Here is a 22,486-nt window from a genome sequence, read left to right on the forward strand (position 1 = left end):
TCTTTAGGGAGAGTCTCGCATTTCCAAGGTGCGCAGAGGGAGGCGAACCAGATTTCCCTGGCAAACGAGTCCTAAGCATGAGTGACAGGGCTCCGGGGAGCACCGCATCCCCTTCCTGCCCTCGTTAATGAAGATGCTAAGCTCGGGTCTTCCAGAAGCTTTTAAATAAATCGTGCACCCTGAACCACCATGCGTGATGGGGGTCTCGCATCTCACTTTGGAACAGCAAATCAAAGAGTTCGTGCAGCTGCCCCCGGGTCCAGGGACCAGGCCGTCCGTTGGGTCCATGTGGTTGACCGGTATTTCCCTGGCTTTCCGAGGAAGCTCTTTTTCCAGCGAGGTTCTTAGGGGGTTCGGTATGGTGTTCTTCTCCGATTCAGAGCAGTGAAGCGTAAGCCCCAAACAATAGCCAAATGAGCTGTGAAGTACAGCTTAATTAATCTGGGCGTGCACCCAACACCCCCGGAGCCGTGCTCTGCGAGGATCTGGCTCTGAGAATGGAGGCTAATTTTGTGGCTGAGATGCAGTTTCTTATTTTTCTAATCAAAAATCTAGATGGTGGGATCCGAGTGGACAGACGGACCCGGGGAGGGGAGAGTTTGCAGGCGCTCCCTGGGTGGGCTGCCCAAGGTCTGGTGCAGGTCACCGGCCACAGACAGGAAGATCTTGTCACTTGAAGGTGAAACTAGGGCCTGTTGCTACACACAGGGACCCTTCCGGGACCCCTCCTCCTGCCTGTGAGCAGCAGTGGAATTGCTTGGTGGGGGCCCCAGGAAGGGGAACCAATGGGCCCACTCACCCCCCAAAAGTGGCTCAGGAGGTGTTGGGTTCCACGGGGCACAGCTGCCATTTGGCGCTCCGGGAAGGAGGGGGGAGAAAAGTTCCCCTCAAGGTTTTCCTGGGTCTGAGGCCTGTTGGTGTGTGAAGATGAGATTCTCTTAGAACGCCCATCCCGTGGGCTGCCCCGGGGTGGGGTGGGGGAGCACTGGGAACTGGACTCCAGCCTGCAATCGGGGATGCTGAGGCCAGAGCTCAACCTGTGCCCACGATCTTGGCCCTGACACCCGCCTGAATCAGGCATCACAGTAAAGACGTGACAGGACCGGGATCAAGAAAGCAGGGGCCGTTCCGCTGGAGCCTCGGGGTGCAGAGGGCTCGCCTTCCCCTCACCTCCTTCTCATTCACAGTCCAGGCCCCCGGGGCGGGTGCTGATTCACAGGTTTCCTAGAAGCCGGCTTCGGGAAGTCTGCTAGGATAAAGCCAAGCCCCAAAGTGGGTGTCTGTCTGCTTCCGGGCCCCAGGACCAGGCCGCTCTCTGTAAGCCGCAGCTCGAGGCCCTGTTCCCAGAATCGCGGCCCCGAGAAGGTTCTGTGCAGGGCAAACAGAAATAGCCTTTGTGCGCTGTTTCCTGTTTTCCTCGGAAACCCTGGGCTGAACACCACCACCGCCTCCCCTCATCGGTGCCTTCCTCCTTCTGTCCCTCCCCGGTCCCTCCGCCAGCCCTCAGAGGTCCTGCCTAATGACCCCGAGGCATTGCCACCTGGCCCTTCGTGGACCGTGGACCGCGATGAAGAGGGCGCTTCCCTGGCCCCTCTTCCCCGGCCACCCGAATGCGCTCCCCGGACCCGAACCCGGCTCCTCTGTTTCTGGCTCCTTCTTTTATGTCCCTCTTTCTCCAACATCCAATCCCCGCTGAGGGCCTGGCCCTGAACAGGACTTTGTATTCCTGGGGGTTTACTTCTAATCCTCCCCTGGACCAGCTTCTCCTTTGTCCCCAGGACCCCAACACCCGGGGACATGCTTGGTGTGGGTGCTTTTCTCTCCTCTGGCTGTTGACCCTGGTGGACAAACCTGGGCCTCCTTCACGGCTCGCCTTGGGGAGAATTGCCGGGGCGGGGGACGGCGGATTGGCCCAGCTCTTCTGTCACATCCCTGTAGCCAGGGCTGCCCCCTCCCCAGGGCCAAGAGCTAGAGAAACGAGGCTTTGTTTGAAAATGACGTGACTCTGGTGGGGACGTCCCCCTCACTCACGTGTCTTTCCTTCTTCCCCACAGGACCCGCACCCGAGCCCCCTGATCGCCCTGGGGACCCAGGTGAGTACCTCCCACGGTTCTGTCACCTATGTGCACCTTGATGTTCTGGGACTGGCTCTGCAGGGGGCGTGCACACATCCTCTTGTCCCCGCAGCCCGGAGCCCGTGGTGCCCCAGACGGGGCCGAGGTTGCACACGCGTGTGTCCGCGCTCTGGCTGGCTGTGTACCCCCATGGGCACGGTCACATCCGGGTATCTAAAGGCACCTCCCACCCGTGGCCAGAACCAGAGCCGTTTCTTTGGTGTCCTCTGCCCTTGGTTCTCCCAGCAAGCACAGGGGGCTGGGGGGACTCTGGGGACGGGCAAAGGCCGTCACCCTTCTGTCTGCGTGCCTCCTGGGACAGTCTAGAAGGTAGTTGTGTTTTCTGTGGGGGGCGGGCGACCCGTGGGCCTGGTGAGCAGGGCGTGGCCCTGCGTCTGCGTTCTGCTGGGCTGGGGGTAGGACACAGGTATGGGCCCAGGCCCCGGCTTCGTGCCCACCCGGGTGGAGTTCCGGCTCTCCATCTTCCCACCCTGGGAGGCTGGCAGGCCACCGACTCTCTCGGCTGGGAGACAGCCACAGGGCTGGCGTCCACCAATCACAGGAAATGGTGTGTGCAGAGTCAGAGGTACACACGGGGTGTCTGTGTGAGCTTCTAGAACCAGAAGGACCCGTCGTCCTTCCTGCTGAGTTGGAAGGGGTCCGTCTTTGGAGCCATCATTTCCTTAGCTCCGTGGGCTGGTCACACGGTGCAGGGAGAAGGGCAGACGGGCCCTGGGCAGAGCCCCGTGGTGAACACTTTGCGGGGGTCCGACACGGTAAAGCCGAGGTGAGCATCCCGAGGCTGGTAACAGTTCATCCGGGACTTCAAGAGCACCTTGGCAAAGGCCACCCACCACCGCCGTCCTCCTCCTTAGGCCCCGTGTCTCCCCGGCCTCTTTGCGTGGGTCTGCCCAGGGGAGCGAGGAGAGGAACGCACCCGACTTCATGTGGCCAAGCCCCAGAGTTGTGGGGACAGGGCTCCAGGACTGTCTGTCTGTCCGTCCCAGTCCCTGGCACACATGTGGTCTCTCAGCTCCGGGGACAGCCAGGCATCCAGGCTGGTGGGTCAGCTGGGAGGGTGTGGTGTGGAGGGGAAGAGGCCAGGTCCCTGTGCCCGGTGGCCGTCTTCTGTCTCATCTTCCCCTTCTCCTGTCCTTCCCGGACCCCCCAAGCCATGTCGCCATGGGGACTTCCTGTGTTGGGGGAGGCCAGCCAGAGGGCATTTCCTCCTTAACTGGACTCACTTTAAGAGGTTGACTGTCCAGAGCCAGCGGTTTGGGCCCCCAAGGCTACTTGGAAACATCTGAAGACGTATTGGCCTCCCTGGGTCATGTGTGGAGGGGACGCTGCTCGGAACCCCCGGTGTCCAGTCCCACTTCCTGTGTGTCGGTGGAGGACACTGTCTCGGGCAGTCGGTTGGGTGGACTCATGTTTGAACTGCACCCAGGGGCAGGCCTGGGCCATGAGCAGGACCCTGGGCGCCAAGTCCCGCTGCCCGGGCTGGAGCTGCCCCGTGGAGGGTTCTGAGCTTGACCCTGCCGCAATCTCCTGGCTGGACACCAGCCGGCCAGCCTCAGAGCCTCCTTGGGAAAGGGCCATCGGTACCCTTGGCTTTGGCCAGCGCTTTGTGGGGGTGACAGGTCCCCAAGGGACCCGATCCTCAATCGGTGGCCAGGGGTGAGGCAGGACGCACTTTCCCATCCATGTGCCATCCCACTGGGTCCCCGACAGGACTCTGCCCGGGGCGCCTGGTTCTCTTTGGGGAGCCCTAGGCGATGGCTGTCTGGCCCCGAGTCCTGATTTTCCGGTGCTAAAGACACACTGGAACCCAACCAAAGTTCAAAGTTTTTTTTTAACTGTTGGCACGAGAGCGGGGCCAGCTTGGCCTTGTGCTGGGCCTCAGCCATCGTGGGGCGAACAAGGGGCCTGTTGAGCTGCCTGCAGGCGGGTCAGACACGAGGGCAGGGCAGGGTTTGCTGGCAGAAAGCGGTGTCCCAAATGTTCCCCACATGCCACAGGCCAGAGGGCGATGTGGCCCAGCCACGTGGCACAGGAGCCCCAGGGCAGCTCCCACCCCCGGCCCCGGCCCCAACCCCGAGTCCTTGGCTCTCAGGTCACCCGCTCCATCCTGAAGCCCAGGGTCGCCGTGGCCCTTCCTGTGGGATGTCACAGAGCGCGTGTCCTCGCCTCCCGCGGCAGCTCAGCTGACATGGGCTGCTCTCCCCGCCTGCTGGCTGCATAGGTCCTGAGCGTGGCTCGGTCCCTCTGTCCCCACACGGCTGTGCTGATTGGGGGTCGATGAGTTGGTGGCTGCAGAGGGCTCCTCTGACGCTCTCGGCATCAGCACCACCGAGCTTTGCCACCGTCGGATCAGCGGGACTCAGCAGCCACATTAGCAGAATGAGGACGCCCAGAAAGGGCTACCCCCCCAGTGCCAGCTTGGAGCTGCGCGCACCAAGGATGTCCTGGCCACAGTGGTCCACCTGGAGCCGGGTGACCCAGAAATGGAGAAATAACAACAGCAGCGAGAGTCTGGAAGGAATCTGAGTTCGGGCTGTGGCTTGGTTTCATTATCCTGCTCTCCACCCCCGTTAGGCTTCTTCATCTGCCAGGAACCGGCTTCTCCCACGGAACCTTCACGTGCCCCAGTTACATCCGTGTTCTTAGGATACATCATTTCTAAGAGATGTGCCTCAGGCTCAGAGAGGTTAGGTGACTTGTCCAGGGTCCCACAGGAAGATCAGGCATGGATGGGTGTCCGACGCAGGGTCTTTTGGCATCAGAATCTCTCTGCTCAATCTTTCTTCTCTTTTGCTAGAAAATGAAGTTGCCTGAACTAATGGAAAGGGGCATGGCTAGAGGGGCAGGGAGGAGGTTTCCACCCAAGGTTCATGATAGAACGTTCCACACACAGAAGAGATGACGGGGTGAGGTGATTGTGGGCAGATGGACGGACGGATGGACAGGCAGATAGGTGGAGAGGCAGTACTGGTAGTCATTTTTATTTTTATGTTTGTTGTTTTTTTTTTGGACGACACACAGGTTGTCATCAGGCTTGTGTGTAAAATGGCGTGGGCATTGGCCCCAATAGGAGTTTTATTTTAAGCCCGTGCACACACACACACACACACACACACACACACACACCACACGGTGCCACCTCACCCTGTCCTGATAAGTTTGAAGGCTTATTTGATTCTCTTTCTTATTGATCCTCAGGAGGCCGATCGTTTCTGGGTCCTTGCCAGCTGGCTCGCTCTTGTCATTTAATTTCAGCTTCTCGTCCCCACCCCCACCCACCAGCCTCTCCGTGAACTGGCCTCAGCTCGGGCACCCAAGCACCTGGTGGGGGGGAGGCGCTGTATAGTGGAGCCGGGGCGTGTCCACCTGGGTGTTGGTGAGGCTGGCTCCGTCCAGTCCAGTGGGGCAGACCTGCCTCTGCCTCAAGCTCCCTCTCCGGCCCCATGATCAAGGGCAGTGGGAGGGACTCTCCTGACTACTCCCTTTTCAAAACCAACCAGGTACTTGAGTCTCTTTGACCCACAGACTCGGGGCAGAGGGGAAGGAAGAAGCATCTCCATTGTTTAAAGACGATGCCCGTCGGAGAGGCCGGGGGATAAGGCTGAGTCCTGAATGTGAGCGGAAGTGAATGCTTTAAAAATTACATCCATGTAGATCTATTCATCTCCTCGCTTATTCAATAAATCGCTAATGGGCCATGCAGAGGCCAGGCCTCGAGCCAGATCCTAAAGATAGTGCGGTAACGGAGACAGAAAAACCCTGCCAGTGAGGAATCCATTTTTTTTCCCCCTTTTGGTACTGGGGACTGAACCCGGGATGCTTTATCCCAGCTCTTTTTATTTATTTATTTATTTTTTTAATCTTGAGATAGTGTCTTGCTCAGTGGCTGAGGCTGGCCTCCAGCTTGCGATCCTCTTGGCTCAGCCTCTCGAGTCCCTGGGATTACCGGCGTGTACTGCCGTGCTGGGCAGAGGATCCATTCTTTTTGGAGGAGTCAGACAGGAAATATACAAAAGACTGTGTCCCTGATTTCAATTTAGTGATATGTGAATGGAAAAAAGAAAAGCGTGTTTATAATAGAGAATGGACGGGGTGGAGCAGATTTGTTCAGCAGTTTCACTAGGGGAGATCTGAGCCTGGGAGGTGAGGCCTGAGCTCGGGAGGGGAGATCGAAGCTGAACAGCTAACCTTGCCCAGAGGCGCAGTCAGACTGTTCTGAAATTCCTGCGTCTTATGTCTGGGTTCCTCTAAAAATGATGCTAGTTGTCCTTAGAATCAATCAAGGTATCAGGCCAGGCGTGGTGGCACACACCTGTCATCCCAGCAGCTCCGGAGGCTGAGGCAGGAGGATCACAAGTTCAAAGCCAGCCTTACCAAAAGCGAGGCACTAAGCAACTCAGCGAGACCCTGTCTCTAAATAAAATACAACATAGGGCTGGGGATGGGGCTCAGTGGTCGAGGGCCCCTGAGTTCAATCCCTGGTACCAAAATAATAATAATAATATTAATAAGGTGTCATTTCCATCAATCTCCTTTGTGAAGCGGCCGGGAGCTTCGGGTCTCAGCCATGTCCTGCTCACGTGGGGCCCGTGTCAGAAGCCGGGCTGATGGTTGTCCTCAGCTAATTAACAGCTGACCGCTGCTTAGATGAACTTAGATTTCACTGTCCACTCGTTCTCAATCAGGGTGATTTTGCCTGCCAGGGGGTTTATTTCATAAAAACCCTTAGTGTTCTCTTGTTTGTATTCGAAGGCCACCCTCTCTTAAGGTCAGGACCCCTGCATGCCCAGCGTGTCTCTGTCTGCAGTGCCCAAGACCACACGAAGGAACCCAGGGTGCACATAGTGCGATCTCCGTGTGCATCAAGGGTGGATCTTGTTGAATAAAAACAAAAACCGCTTGTCAGAAGGGAGGATTTCCTGAGAGACTTATGTCTCGATAGTGCAGAGAGGATGCAGAGTTAAAAACAAACTAACTAAACAGGACTGAGCACTTGCCTGGCACGCACCGGACCCTGGGTCCACCCTGAGTACTGCAAAAATAAGAATTAAAATTTTAAAAAGACAGCTACTTGGCTGGGCCCCGGGCGGCGCTGGGCAACGCTCAGGCTGCTGGAAGGGCCCTCTGAGCATGCTGGCACTGGGTCCGGGGCCTCTTTCCGGGGCGGGCTGCGGCCTCTGCTGCCCAGGCTTCTTTCTGGGGAAGTTCAGCCTGGCTCCCGGGTCAGAGCGATCGCTGTCTCCGCGCCTCTCTTGCAGGGTTCGATTAACCTTTCCCTCCGCGGAGAGCGCTCTTTGGATCATCAGGGAACTCCTGAGGAGTCTCCGGCCCATTAATTCTTATGGAGCCAGTGTCTGCGGAGTGGAGAGACAGGTCCCCTCAGCCCTGCAGCTGGGTGTGAGCTGCTGCCTTCGGGGGCGGACGAGGCTGGTTTGGGGACGGGCCAGGTCCTCTTGCCATGATTTTTTCCACTGGTTCTGATTTGCCAGGTCTCTAATTAGCCCTGGTGGGGGTGGAGGTGGCCGGCTAGACCTTGGCCCGGGCAGAGGCTCAGTGCGCTGGGCAGGGTGGTACACGCGGGCGCGCTGGAGCCATCTCGGGAAGGCTTTGTGGTCTCAGGGCCACCGGCTCCTCTCTGGTCGGTGTGACTCAGGCCAAATGATGCGATGCAACATTCTACAAATAGCTGGCAAGTTCCCCTAAACACCACCACATGCCTCGTCTCAAAAAATAGATCTGTCGAGGTCACCATGCCTGCGTGCTGTGTGGCGTGGGCCTCGCTTGGGACATTGCCAGTTTGAGTTTGGCCTTGAACTCGCCACACCTGCAGTCACGGCGCCTGTCATTCACGAGGACACTCACCAGTACACGGCTGCCTCAAGGTGGCAACTGTGCGTGCTCCGTGTTCATATGACTCCGGGTGTCCCACCCTCGGCCCCGCAGTGCAGACCAGAAGCCCAGGCCCGAGGAGCTCCAGGAACCTGCTCCGCCGGTGGCCAACGGGGGAGGACTTGAACCTGGTGGCCGGCTGTTTAGCTTTCATTTATCAGGAAGGGACTAAGAGACAGATGCTGGGCCAGGAGAAAACTGAGACCAAGTCTCCTTTTACAAGTTGTAGTCAGTGGCAGAGTCCAGACACCCACCGCCCGGTGACGGATGAACCCTGTCTTCTGTGCTGACAACAAGGTGTAGGCCCAGTTCTTCTCCGGCACTGGCTCCGCATGGGTCTCTAGGCTGCTCTTGCCGGTAAAAATACTCCGGTTTCCTAAAGAGGTGCCTGGTCCTGGGCCTTGGAGCTCAGGCCCCAGCACAGCCTCCAGCTCCTGCGGCGCCCAGCTGCCTCCATCCAGGGTGTTGGAGACACGAGGCACATTGGGTGTCCCCTGCGCCCTCTCTCTGTCCCTCCTCCTCTTCCCTGCCCTGGGCCTCCAGAGGCCATGCAGCTGGACTCCGCTCGCAAGGCCTTCCAGCTGCTTCAGGCCAGCGGAGGCCCAGGGAGCTGGGGGGCGGCGCGCCAGGGGGTCTATGTCCCCTTGAGGATCACAGCTTCTGCAGGGACACCCCTGTCCCCTCCCCTCCAGGTGCTGCTGGTCCCCTCTGGGGCTGGCCCTGCTGCTAAGCAGATCCTGAGTCCCTTAGAGAGTCACTTTGCACAGACTCTTGGGTGGCCCCTTAGGACCCCTAGAGCAAGGCACCTCTTTCCTTGGGGACCACAGAGGACCAGCAAGGACAGTGGCCCTGGGTTGTCCTTCACTGACACCCCTCTGTCTGCCTGCCACGGGCTTCCTCAGTGACGGATGGGGCCCAGGACGTGGGGAAGGGGGCAGGCCCTCAGTGTCCCCTGAGGCCCCGAGCAGGCGCCAGGCCCAGAAGGCAGGTGCTCGCTGCTGGCCACCAAGGACTTTCAGATGTTCTGTCCTGGTCTTTGTCACACCCCAGCATTAGAAGCTGGCTCCCCAGGAGTGCCACCACCTCGCCCCCCTGTGGCCCTGCCACCCAAGGGGGAGGGATCTCTCCGGGCCCACGCGGCCCTGACTGCCAGCTCCGCGCCTTTGGGAACAGGGACATCTTATTAGTCACGACCCCTCCCGGCTCCTCCCGCGAACCCCAGCTCTTGTTTATCCACTGGAAAGAAGAAACCCCAGAGGGACACCACGGTCAGCCGGGGCGCGGTGCCAGAGGGGCAGGGCCGAGGTCAGCAGTGCGGACCCGCTGTCCCGGGGAGGGGGGACCCAGCCCGCTCCACGGCCAGGAGGAGCCTCCAGCTGGGCCGGGCCTCGAGGGGCCTCTTGTGTCCACGTCCTGCTCACTGCCCTTAGAGCCAGCCCAGCTGGGCCGCGTGACCCTCTTATCACAGGGCCTGGACCCAAAGCGAGGCCTTTGCCTCCCCCTGGCCTCCTGGGCCTGGGCCTGGACTCAGCTTGGCCTGAGGATGGTTTTGGGGGGTGCAGGGCTGGGGGGCTGTTGAGAAGCCACGCTGAGCCCCCAGCAGTGCCAGCCCCTAGGGCACCTCAGCCCCTGTGCCTGGGCTCCTGCACATCAAAGTCCCCCAGGCCTGCGACCTGTGTCCTCTCCCAGCAGGCCGCTGGGTGTCCTGTTTGTCCTGCCTCTGGACTTCCCCTAGGTCCCCCAGCAGAGTGGACAGGGCACCCAGGGCCGCTGACCCTGGGCACTTTGGTCAGGATCATCCTTCATCGTGGGTCCGCGCCAGCTCCGTGGGGTGTCCAGCCACATCCCTGGCCGCCCCCTGGGCAGCAGTGCCCCACCCCCAAGTCGTGACAACTGAACACGTCTCTGGACTTGGCCAAGTGTCCCCTGGGGCAAAACCACCTGAGGATGAGGACCCCGGCTCAGCCCTGGTGGGCAGCCCTGGGACAGCCGCGGGGCCGTGAGGCTTGGGTGGCTCCGCGGGTGGCTGAGAAGGTCCCTGGGGGCTGCATGCTGGATCCCAGATGCCCTCGCCTCACCCTGGGCGGGGGCCTGATGCTGCTCTTCCCACTTAAAAAGCCAGTGACACTCCAGACCTCGCCTCGCTCCTGGGGATCGAGACCTTGCACCCAGTCACCTTTATGTGACAGGCCTGGTGATGGTCCTGGAGCCCGCCCTCTGAGGACGGCGGAGTGGACGTGAAGGGGCTTTCAGACTCGTGTGGCCCAGCTGTCCCAGGAGGGTGTGGGCGCGCCTGACGTCCGGACACAGGCTGTGGCTTTGGGCTGCCGCGTGTTCAAACCCTGCCTGTGTCTGCTCCCGGACTGTGAAAGAGGCTGTGTGCAGGGCCGCCTCCCAGACAAGGGGCCCTGTGTGCCCTGCCGCCGGCCGTGGGGTGTTTACGCACCAGGGAGCGGCTGGTGCCTCCGTCCTGTCATCCCAGGGCGGCTGCGACGGGAAATGGGGTTTATTTTTATTTTAAAAGGTTTTTTTTGTTTGTTTGTTTTTTTTAACTTTCCCCCCTTGGGACCTGAGGTTCGTTTGGGACTCGGTTTTCATAGTTGCTACATAGTGTCACGGCGCCGTGGTTACAGTATCGGCTGCTGCACTGGGTCAGTATTTGGGGAGCGTCTCCGAGGTGCGAGACACCACGACACGGGTCCCACCCTGTGAGCTGGGTGCTGGCTGGCTGATGAGCGAGTACTGGGTGTTCTGTGTTAGGTCAGATGGTGACAAGCACCTACGCACGGAGGGAAGGGAGGGGGCATGGGCCCAGTCACGTGGGTCTGGCAGGGGCAGCCCTTTGGCTTCGGTGGGGACTTTTCCATGTGGCAACATTTGAGCAGAGACCTGAAGAGTGTGGGTGGACGAGCTGGATGAACAGGTATCGAGGCCCGTGCAAAGCCCCTGAGGCAGGATGCACTTGGCCAGTTCATGGCCCAGGAGATCTGGCGGAGTAGGGAAGAGGGCATGGGGGTGGGGCAGCTGATAAAACAAAGCCCACGTGGAAGCCCAGGAGTGAAGGGCAAGTTCACACGGCCCTCTCTCCATTCTTCAGAGAGAGCAGCTGCGGACGGGTCTTGATTTCTCCTTCTGGATTTTTCCTTTGCATATCAACACGTGTGTTTGTGCACACGAGTGTGCGTGTGCATGCTCCTCGCAGTGGATGGACGTAGGGCCTGCGTCCTCAGGGTGGGGGACGGCACCTGGGATTGCGGCTCATGGGGCCTGTGCATTTGGAACGTTGCTACAGGGGACTGGCCCCTAGAGAGGTGTCCTCGATTCTGCCAAAGCCTCTGTGACTTCCTGTGTCCCCCTAGAAGCTGATTATCATCCTTTGTGATCTTTGACCAAAGGATGCGTAAAATGCGTAAAACAGCGTCTTGCTGTTTTGATTTGCACTTGAGATACTTGTGGGTTTAAGCGCTTTAAAAAAAAAAGTGTTTTTTTTTTTTTTGTTTTGTTTTTGTTTTAATGAATTCCTTAACTCCTTTGTCCAGGGTTCCTCCATGGAGGAAATGGACTGGGTGACTGTCCCAAGATCATGGCACACTTACCCTGGGCCCTCCACTCCCCAGCTGAGTGCCCATGATCAACTCAGTTGTCCTCCATGGAGACGACTCTCCAGCCTCCCCCAAACTCCAGCAGGGAGGCTCGCTCCTCAGATAATGAAAGAGAGGGACCTGCAGGACAGGGTTAAAGAAGTCCCCCTGGTCACGCAGAGAGGAGGCCGGGAGCTGGCCCTTGGATGGAGGCAGAACCCCGAGCCTCCTGCCTCACGGTGGGCGGATTTGGTAACAGCTGGATTCTCCTCTAGGGCTCCACTGTGCTGTGGTAGTTTGAAAACAAGACACCAGTCGGTTCCTGGCTTTGGGGAGTCAGGGGTCTGGGCACAGGCTGGGGGCTGGGCCTCGGCCTGGGGCACATTCAGTGACATGTCCAAGGCCATACCAGGGAACAGTGTCCCCTCTTTCCACACTGGTCACTGGTCACTCCTGATCAAGTGCCCAGCTGAGCTGCAGAATCTGAGTTACTGACTACAGAGATGTTAATTGATACAACTGTGGGTTGGACTGGACGGAGGGTGGTGCGTGAGGAATGGATAGTGGGTGGCTGGACGGAAGAGTAGATGGATGGATGATGGGTGGGTGGATGGATGGATGGTGGGTAGGTGGGTGGGTGATGGATGGATGATGGGCGGGTGGATGATGGGTGGATGGATGGATGGGTGGTGGGTGGGTGGGTGGCTGGGTGATGGATGGATGAGGGGTGGGTGGATGATGGGTGGATGGATGGATGATGGGTGGGTGGATGGTGGGTGGATGGATGGATGAGGGGTGGGTGGATGATGGGTGGATGGATGGATGAGGGGTGGATGATGGATGGATGAATGGATGATGGGTGAATGGATAGATGATGGGTGGATGGATGGATGAGGGGTGGATGAATGAATGGATGGATGATGGATGGATGGATGGATGGATGGGTGGGTGGATGGATGAGTGGATGGGTAGATGGATGGGTAGATGGATGGGTGGGTGGATGGATGGATGGATGGATGAATAGATGAGAGATGAAGGGAAAGAAGAAATGTTAAATAGTCTCATCTCATTTTTTAAAAAAATACCCCTCCTGTGACCCCCCACTTGTTTAGGTGCTAGGATTGGAAGATGAGGGACCTGGTGCCTTCCTCCCCTGAGCTCCCAGGACAGAGAGGGACATTGTTATGTTCTCTGTCATGGAAGCCTTTGGTGTCTAGGGAAACCTCTGAAGAATGGTTCAAAACGCAAAATATCCATAATGCAAAGGAAAGCAGTGATATCAAAGTACAGCTCCCAAAGTGTATCTTAAAATAACCAATTTGTGCCGTAAGAATGCATTTGCTTCTTTATCGACACATGAGTTAACTAGATCTGGCAGCAGGTCTGACAGCGACTGTAACCGTGAGTGATATTTGGAGACATCTGCTACCCAAGCAACGGGACCTGCAATTTCTGCGGTTTCCGTCAGTGTCGAAGTCTCGGGTGTCACCTACCCACACGTCTGTCGCCTACCTTCGGGATTGAAGGGCAGGCTAAGTTCTAGTTGGAATCAGCGAATCTGACCTTGAGGACCCTCAAGTCCACGGACCCCAGGACGTTGACCCCCGGGCTAGACGGACAGACAGACCATCCCGAGGTGTTCACGGTGGGCAGGGTCAGTGTGTAAGTGACTTGTCTCCCGGTCTCTCTTTTTTTCCTGACTGTATTTTATAGCTGAATTTTTGTGAGAGAAACGGACTTGTGATGTCTGTAAAGTGTCGTCAGGTCTGTGATTGAACCCAGAGCAGTGCCGAGCTGGCTCAGAAGGCTTCCTGGAGGAGCTCTCGCCCACGCCATGTCCTAACGGGCGTTAGCCAGGAGCAGACAGGTCAAGGGGACACGGAAAGCCATTCCCAACCAAGAGAACTGAGGAGAAATCATGAATTCTCCCCGGGGGACTGCAAACTGAAAACATGGTTACGAATGGAGCACAGTGATTGGAACAAGGGTGGGTGGGCAGTTGGGCCGATGGAGTCGGCATAGATCCAGATATTGAAGACCACGTCAAGGGCTGGAGATTTATCCTGTGGGCAATAGGGAGCCACTGAAGGTGTTTGAGCAGGAGAGCTGCGTGGTGCAAGACTGGTCTGAGAAAATCGCTCTGGTTACTGCGTGCAGAGTGCATTGGAGAGGGGAGTCTGTCCGGAGACCAAGAGTAGAAAGGGGACGTTCAACCCAGAAGGGCTGTGATGAAGACCTGAACTGGGGAGGGAGAGAAAGGACCCATTAAGATGTAGAAAGAACAGACAGCAATTTGGCAGGAGCGAGAACTGGCACAGGACAAAGTGAGACAGGAAAGGAGTAAACAAAGAACAAGTGTGTCCTGGAAAAGAAGAATCTGGGTGCTAGGGATGAGCTCAGGGGCCCTGTACCCCTAGGTTACATCCCCTGCCCTTTTATTTATTTATTTATTTTGAGACACGGTCTTGCTAAGTTGAGGCTGACCTCCAACTTGCGATCCTCCTGCCTCAGCCTCCCAAGTTGCTGGGATAACAGGTGTGCAGCTCTGCACCCGGCACATGGAGGGACCTTGAGGACCCTCCCACAGCTGCTTCCCCAGAAGCCCAAGCCTTCAGTGGCAACGTGGACTCTCACACCTAGGGCCTTGGGTGCATGTCATGCTGCCGGTTCAGTGACAGATTCTCAGGAAGTCCCCGTGATGAGCCACTTTTCAGGCCTCTGCTTCCCAGCCGTGAGCAGAGGTTAAAGGAGCAGGAACGAAACCACTTTTTTAAAGGAAAGCCGGCCTTTTGTAGGGACCTCTGTGCCTTCCTGGGGATGAATATTAATTTGTCCCCAGCTGCAGCTGATGTCACAGATGACCTTCCAAAAAGCGGCGACAGAGAGCATCCAACAAATACCCCACTGCAGAACACCGGGCTTCCTCTTCCAAGGGCCTTTGAATGAACACCATCCCTGCGTGGGCCTGGCAGAGGGCAGGCCGCCCTGTCGGGCCCGCAGTGAGCGGCCCTGGGTCTGCTCCCCGCATCGAGGTTCCTGGCCCTCCCCGTATCCAGAGGTCAGCCCGGCTCCTCCCCGTGGAACTCAGACGGCCACAGTTGCCCCGACCCATTTAGAAGCTGACCTTTTACAAGATACATGTGTCCCTTTGGTGGCCTGGGTGACCCAGGGAGGAGGAATCATGGGCGCAGACCCAGCAAGGCGGGGGCTGGGCCACCTCCCCCCCACGGCCTGTGGCTGCCACCTCTGGGTTCTCCATTCCCATTCGTCTCCCTGGGACGTGGCCTTCAGAGTTCACCGTCACCCAGAGGCAGGACGGGAGGGTGGAATCAGAGGACAGGGTTGGGGGGACCCCGAGGGTGTTGGTGGCCCTGGGGGGCTCTTTTATGGTGAGCTGGGAATGGCCGTCCGGACACTGGTCTGGGTCCTTGCTTTAAAACCGCGCTGGTCCATCTCTCAGCCTGGTGAACCCACGGCACAGAGCTGGACGTGTCTGGGCTGACCCAGGCCAGGGACCGATCCTCCCTCATTACGTGCCCACAGCTGCCCTTCTCACGCGTGCCCCTGACCAGGGACGCTCCTCCTCCCCAGTGCGCCTGCTCCTGGCCAGCTCGGGTCCCATGGCAAGGCTCTCTGGGTGTCCGCTGTAAACGGGGGCTCGGAGGATGAGCTGAGGCCGGGCATGAGCGAACTTGAAAGAAATGAACCGCTCTCCGCGTCTCTCTCATTAATTCCTTTTATGGCAAACGACACTGGTTTCCCCTCGAGGTGGTGGGTGCCGTTTCCTTTTACAATTAATTCACAGACGTGAAAACACAGGTGAGCTGGTTTCAAGGGAACTGGAAAGTACGTTTTTTAAAACCCAAGCATTGATGGACAGGGGGACCGGGAGAGGGCCCGAGATGGGCTCATGGGAGGGGGCTGGGTTCCATGCGGAGGGCCCCGTGTGGCGGGCAGGCCCCCTGCAAGCCCGAGAAAGAGAGGGGGGGTGGAGGTCACCGTGGGCGGCTCCGATGGCGGCCACCTTCCTGCTGAGGAAGGCTGTGACAGTTCCTACTGCAGGTCCCAAGCCACCCATGGAAGCCCAGGGACCCGGCAGCTGGGAGGAGATGCTTCATGACTGAGTTGTGGCCAACCCCAGCCTGAGTCAACCTGTGCTGCTGTAACAAAATGCTCGAGACTGGGAAATTTATAAACAACAGAAGTTCATTCTCATGGAGACTGGGAAGTCCACGTTCAGGCCTCAGGATGGGGTCTGGTGAGGGCTGCCGTCGGCTTCCAAGATGGAGCCATTTTGCCACATTGTCTGAAGGGGACAATTGCTGTGTCCTCACGTGATGGAACAGACGGGAGGACAAATGGGGGGCCCGCGGTTCTCCATCCCTTGCATGAGGCACTGACCGTACCCAGGAGGCTCGCTGCCTCCAGCCTCGTCCTCTTATTGGAATTCAACATGCAGCTCAGCCTCTGTTCAGACCACAGGCTCGTCTCAGCCATCTGCAGCCTCCAGCCAGGACTCTGTGCTGTCCCACGGGGTGGCCGCTAGCCACCCGGAGCCCCTGAGCACTGGACATGCAGCCAGGTCAAGCCAGGCAGCCTACAGAGGGATAGAAATGTCTGGATCCGTGTCTTCGTGTCTTTTCAGACGTGAAACTTCTCCATATTGATCCCATGAAGGGAGGACACACCCCTGATCCCAGTCGTCCGCGAGGAAGCAGGAGAGATTCCAGTCCGCGGACGGCTCTGGTCAGCAGGTTGATGGTGTGCCTCTGCTGGTGCGAGCCACCCTGCCCAGGCCCGGGGATGCTCTGCTCCCTGCCGGTCACCCCCTCTGTCCCCCTGGGTTCTCTGTGGGCCCACCAGGAAGGCGCAGGTGACTGCACTCTGACCTCCTGTCCCCAGGCTCCTGGCCGGGTGACCATGGGATGTCCCAAGGATGACTTGTGGGAGGCGGTGGATGGTCAGTCTGGACATGAACTCGAGGTCCAGTTATCCAGAGGCCAGTGGCCGTTGCAGGATATGCCTTCCTGAGGGGCTCCCCAGCAAGCCCCCCGAGGCTGTCCGAGCCATCCTTCCTCAGGAGACAGTCAGAGCCGCAGCCATTCACCGTCTCCGGTGCCCACAGCCCAGGGAGGGGCATGCCTCATACGTGAGGGCCCCATGGGGTGCCACTGGGGCACAGAGTGGACAGGAGGGGCGGCGGGAGCAGGCTGTGGAACCAGAGGTCACCCTGTTCCTGCGAGGGGAAGTGACCTCTTGTTGGAATAGCTCCAGGACTCCCAGGAACTAGAGCCAGCAACTTGGGACAGGCAGGGCCTGGTGAGGGACCGTGAACCACGGAGGCTCAGTGGACAGAGGGGCTTACGTTGAGGCCGCCTGAGGCCGTCTTGGTCTCCCCAGATGTCCAGGAAGCACACACTGGGATGACCGGCCTCCGCTGTGGTGTGGTGGGAAGGTGGACGGCGGAACCATCCTCTCTGGGTCTGAATCCTGGCTGTGCTACTTATTATCAGCCCACCTTGAGCCCTCAGTGTGCCCACCAGCAGAAGGCGACATGGGTGTGTGTGGGTCGGCCCGTCTTCCCGGGTACGTGTGCAGGACACATGTGTTTCTCCTTCCCGGACGCTGGAATGATCCCCGTCCTTTAAACAACAAGGACATCACCACAAACAAATCAGAACCAGGCTCGGATGGGAAACAGATGTGTCAGCCACGGTCCTGGAGCCAAAGGCCCCATCTGGCCCCGCGGACTGCCCCCCGCCCGCGCGAGGGCTTGGCTCTGCCCCGCCGGAGGCAGACATTGGCTCATTCGGATTCCAGGCCAAGGGACTGGGCTCTTGCCTGATGTCCTGCTAAGGGGACACAGCCTCCGCCCTGGCTCTGACGTCCCTGGCCCTCAGCGTGGCACCGGCAGCTGCTGGGGAGGAGGACGCTCTCGGGGACCCCATCTGCTGCAGCTGAGTCACGGCCCCTCTCTGGTCCTGGGCCATCGCCCTCTTGGCTGCAGAGCTGGCCTCTGCACAGAGCCCTGGGGCTGAGGACACTCAGAGGGGACCTCGGAGAGTGCCACCTGCTGTCCCATGGGACCGGCAGGGACCTGATGGGTTCAAGCGCACCTTTGTGTCCGGCATCTGAAGGCCCTGCCTCCCACACACGTGCGCCACTTTGTCTTAGGGCACAGCCTATCCCAGCCACCCACGGGAGACGGTCCCCGAGTCCTCTAGTGCCCCAGGCCACCTCCTCTGTGTGGCGGGAATTTCCTGCCCCTGGCTCATCCCCCAAACCCACCCTAATAGGGACATTCTCCGTGGAAAAGCCCAGCCTCGGCCCCTCGTGGGATCCTGGGTCGCAGCTGTGACTTGGTGACGTGGGTGGGGGATGTTGTTCTGGAGTCAGGCCTCCAGCCTGCAGCGTCGCATCACCCGGGCCTGGATCCGCGGGTTCCTCGGCCCCTGGTGGGGGACAAGTGCGGGGCGGAGAGGCTCCCCAGGCCCCGGGAGCCCAGCCCAGCCCTCAGCGGTCCTCGGGTCTGTTTCCAAGTTCATGAATGAACAAGCCGCCCTTTCGTGGGCACGTGGGCGTGTCAGAGGAGGTCCCGCCTCGTGGAGTGTGTGTGGCCGCGTCTGTCATGGACAGCAGTGACCTTCCACTGAGCACTCTGGACGTGTCGAGGACGAGGCCCCTGTTGTCCCCGAATTCTCGAGACCCCGTCGGCTCACTCCAAGGATGGAGAAGGGACACACTCGGGCACAAGCGAGGCCCCGCGGGAGGGTCCTCCACCTGTTGTGGCAGAACTTTCTAGAACCTGTCCTTATGAGGGCTATTTCAGAAATGAGGAGACTTGGGGGGAGTGATCAGGTGCCTTAGCGGGGGGCCCTCACCCTGTAAGTCTCCCCGGTGGGAAGTGGTGCCCACCAGGCCACGTGCCCCTCCTGCGTCCGTGTGTCTGGATTTCAGACCTGCGTGCGCAGACTCTGTGTGTCCGTCTTTCTCCCGAGCAGGGCTTGCTCCGGAGAGCGTGCTGTGATATGGACTTCCCCGCCCTGTTTCCTTACTGGTGCAAAAGGTGCGGGTGTCTCTCACTGGTCCCGTGGGCCAGGAGAAGGGGACGGTGTGGGGCCGTGGGAAGACATGGGCAGACGGTCAGGGACAGCCCCCGAGGAACCTTGCAGAGGATGGAAGGTGGTAGTCTTCTGTTGCAGGCCCACAGCCCGAGGGCCGAGGGGCTGCTTTGGCCTGTATTACAAAGGAGGGACTCAGTCTCCGGGGTCCGGAGTGGCAGATTCAGGACTTCAATCCAGCTCTAGCCCTGTCGGGGGGGCCACGTTCTCCCTTCTAGACCTGCAGGGGTGACGCGTGAGCCAGGCCCGGTTTGTACCTGGAGTGTCTCAGCCTCGAGGCCATCCCATCCTGGACCTCTGTCTCTGGCTGGAGCCAGCTCTGGGATAGGGCTGGGTCGTGGAGGTGGACACCACGTGGCCGGCCGAGCTGAGTGTCTTTACTATCTGACCATTTACCAAAAAAGTGGGCCAGTCGCTGTGCCTGGCCATCCTGTGGGGCCCGTGATAAGCATCACTCTTAGAAATAGGTAAATAGGAAGGCCACAATAAGGCCACAGCCACCTGGAGGGCTCGCCAGTCTGTCTCCTGGGAGTCTTTTTTAGTCATCTCACCCATTTCCCCACCTTCTTTTTTTGGGGGGGAGGGGAGGCGTACTGTGGGTTGAACTCAAGGGCCCTTGGCCACTGAGCCACACCCCAGCCCTGGGTTGTATTTTATTTAGACACAGGGTCTCACTGAGTTGCTGAGGCTGGCTTTCAACTTGCGATCCTCCAGCCTCAGCCTCCTGAGCGGCTGGGATGACAGGCATGTGCCACCGCGCCCGACTCCATTTCCCTAACTTCTGAGACAGAACATGCCGGGGTATGTCCCTTTCCCTGAAGAACCTGGCCACCATCTCAAGCTCCGGGCTTTGGATTCGACTCAGGCGATCCAAAATGCCGTCGCTCTTCCGTGGTGACCCCGAGGTCCTTTATTCCAGCATTTTCCCCTGCTGTTGGGTTCTCGCCCACTGTGATTTCTCGCCACCTTCTAAGTACCCTGCTGTGGCCATCCGCGGGCCCCACCTCTCCACCCAGGAGATGCTCAAACTCCTTGGACCTGCACACAGTCAGCCAGCTCTGGGGGGGAGACCCCAGGCACCTGCACAGCTCCACCGTCCAAGGCCATTCTGTGCAGCTGACTCCGTGGAAGGGAGGTCACACTGTGTGTCTGTCACACTGTGTCTGTGTGCATTCCCTCCTGCAGTTCACAGGCAGAGGGTGGACCGAGCTTCCTTCCTCACGACAGCACTGTGGTCCCAGGGCCACCAGCAGGAGCTGGATGCAGATAATGAAGGAACCTGGATCCTCACGCTTGGCCAATACCCGATCTTATCCCCTGGTTTACGCTTCCTGGACCCGAGCGGACGGCTGGTCACTTTAATCTTGACCGCAGATGTTCTCGGAGGCGAGGTCTGCCGGCTGAGTCTGGCTCAAGGGGTGGAATTTCAGACGGGAGAAAGCAGCCTTGGCGTGCGAAATCCCAGCGCCACTCCACAGTCAGAGACGGGTTTTTAAAATAGAAACTGATGGCAAACGTGCATGAACAGGCATCCGTTTTTAATAGTTGGACCCAAGTAGAGTTTGTGTGTGTGTCTGTGTGACAGTTTTCATCTAATTTGTGAGTTATCCTAATTGAAACGTGCATGCTTGGCTTTCCAAACAAAGTTTTTTCCTAAAGTTTGAAATATTTAGTGGGCAAATAATGATCGAATGTATTCAAGGCGAACAATGTGACAATCTCATTAAAGTTCAGTGAGTGACGGTGACCACCGTCAAGGTCAACTTCACGCCCACGTCCACCACCACCGGGGTCAGTGTTAGATCCCAGTGCCTTCACCTGATCACTGCAAGTGTCACACCCACGTTTGTTGTGGCTGCTGCTGCTGTTGTGGTTGCTGCTGCTGTTGTGGTTGCTGCTGCTGTTGTGGTTGCTGCCTTGGGGACAGTGGCCCTGCAGCCTCACGGGTCCCTCCCCTGCATTGCAAAAGCCCAAACCAAACACCAGCCCAACAAACCTCCTTTGTTTTAAAGGTGAGAGAAGTGTGGCCAGCAGGAGGTGACTTACCCAAGGTCACGGGATGATGTGTGGAGCCAGGCTTTGGCCACTTGGTCCAAAGTTCCAGTTGCCCAAGATAAGTGAGTTGTAGAGATTTGTAGGGTGACGCGTGGCACCCACGGCTAGCAACACTGTCCTGGGCACTTAAAAATGGGTTAAAAGGGTGGTTCTCAGGCTTGCTGGTCTTACCACCAAAAATAAAGTGGGACCAACAAGGGAGCTTTGGAAGGTGACGGACAGGTCCCTGCCTGTGTCCAACTCCCAAGTGCCTCTGGTAAACCCGTGAGGATTTCCTGTAGGTCGGCTGCACCTTGATAAAGCAGACCACGGGATCATGGGTGCAGATTCAGGTAACTCCCGGTCCATCCTGGTCACAGGGACAGGACTCATCCTTCCCTGAATCCCATGGTAATCCATCCATTAAAACCCATGAGTGTAAGTCTGCCACTCCCCCCTCTCCCCCGGGCACAGAGGTCCGTCCCAAGCACCCAGTTCTACTTGCAAGAGTCCAAAGTGGCTGCAATGGGACTTTCCGTATCCATGATCTAAACACGAGCATCCCATGCTCTCCAAATGGCCCGCAATTTCTCTGCCTTGAAATATTTGAGTGGGATTCTTTGCAGTCATAAAGCAGCACCTTCTCATGGTTGGAAATTTGGAAAATGACCAAGAAGGATTTAAAAAAATTTTACTATTTTTTTTTTTGTATTTTTTTTCCAGTCTTTTCCACGCATGTGTATTTTTTTTACAATCAGTCTCAAACTCCCTTCATGTGAACCTTTTAGGTTCCATTTAATATTATATTAGAGTAAACCCTGAGATTGCTGTTTTCCTGAAATCAAAGAGCACTCTTTGTAAACATCGCGTTCATTGCCTGTATGAAATGCCGTCGTGGTACTGCCTACAACTCTATAATTTTTATTAAGCCACACAGACAATTATAAATAAATAATTACAACGAGGTGCGTAATTATGCATAATTATAAATAACTATGAATCCTGTTATGATAAAGCATCTGACTCTTGCGCCTTCACAGAATATTCTTTTAAAAATAACATTCTCATTTTTGTGGGAGGAAAAAAAATGGTGTTTTATAAAATAGCTTGAAAGAAGAAGGAAAAAAAAAAAGGTTCGTAAAATCATTATCTTGAAATAAGTCTGGGTGCATTTCTTCCAGGTCTGTGTTTTCTACATTTGTAGGGATGTGGAAGCCGCCTGTTTTTCACCCCACAACGTGCGGGGGTTAAATAGAACGTAGGTGCTTGCTGACTCATGGTGGGGTTACGTCCTGAGACACCTGTTGTGAGTCAGAAATATCCTAAGTCAGAAACCTGTTTAATCCGCCTGACCTATTGAATGTCGCAGCTGAGCAACAGCATCCTGGACAGCGCCTGCTGTTTACCCTGCGATCATAGCTGGCCAGGAGCTACTGCCTGCAGATAGCGAGAGGGAGGGAGAGAACCATCTGCCCAGAGCCCAGGAAAAGACCCTGATTCAAAATTCCGAGGACGATTTCTTCCAAATATGTGTCACTTTTGCACCATCAAAAAATCGAAAAAAAAAATTTAAATCCAACTGTTATAAGTCAGGGCCAGGGGTAAGATGAATTTGATTAACTTGAGACCTGACGACTTAGGGGATCTGTTTTTGAAAGGTCTCCTCCGGCCACGTGTGGTGACACACGCCTGGCATCCCAGTGACTTGGACTTGGGAGGCTGAGGC

The 22,486-nt window shown here is 57.6% G+C and overlaps 1 protein-coding gene across 1 annotated transcript in view; it reads left to right on the forward strand.

Annotated features, from left to right (window-relative positions):
- The window catches only part of XYLT1 (xylosyltransferase 1), a 240,037-nt gene that overhangs the window by 73,498 nt on the left and 144,053 nt on the right, over positions 1-22,486 (forward strand). Inside the window, exon 2 of the mRNA XM_081299981.1 lies at positions 2,055-2,093. Within this exon, the coding sequence (XP_081156107.1) occupies positions 2,055-2,093 (39 nt within the window). The remainder of the gene's footprint in view (positions 1-2,054; positions 2,094-22,486) is intronic.

This window comes from Spermophilus citellus, assembly GCF_964194105.1.
Source record: "Spermophilus citellus genome assembly, chromosome: 6".
NCBI lineage: Eukaryota > Metazoa > Chordata > Mammalia > Rodentia > Sciuridae > Spermophilus > Spermophilus citellus.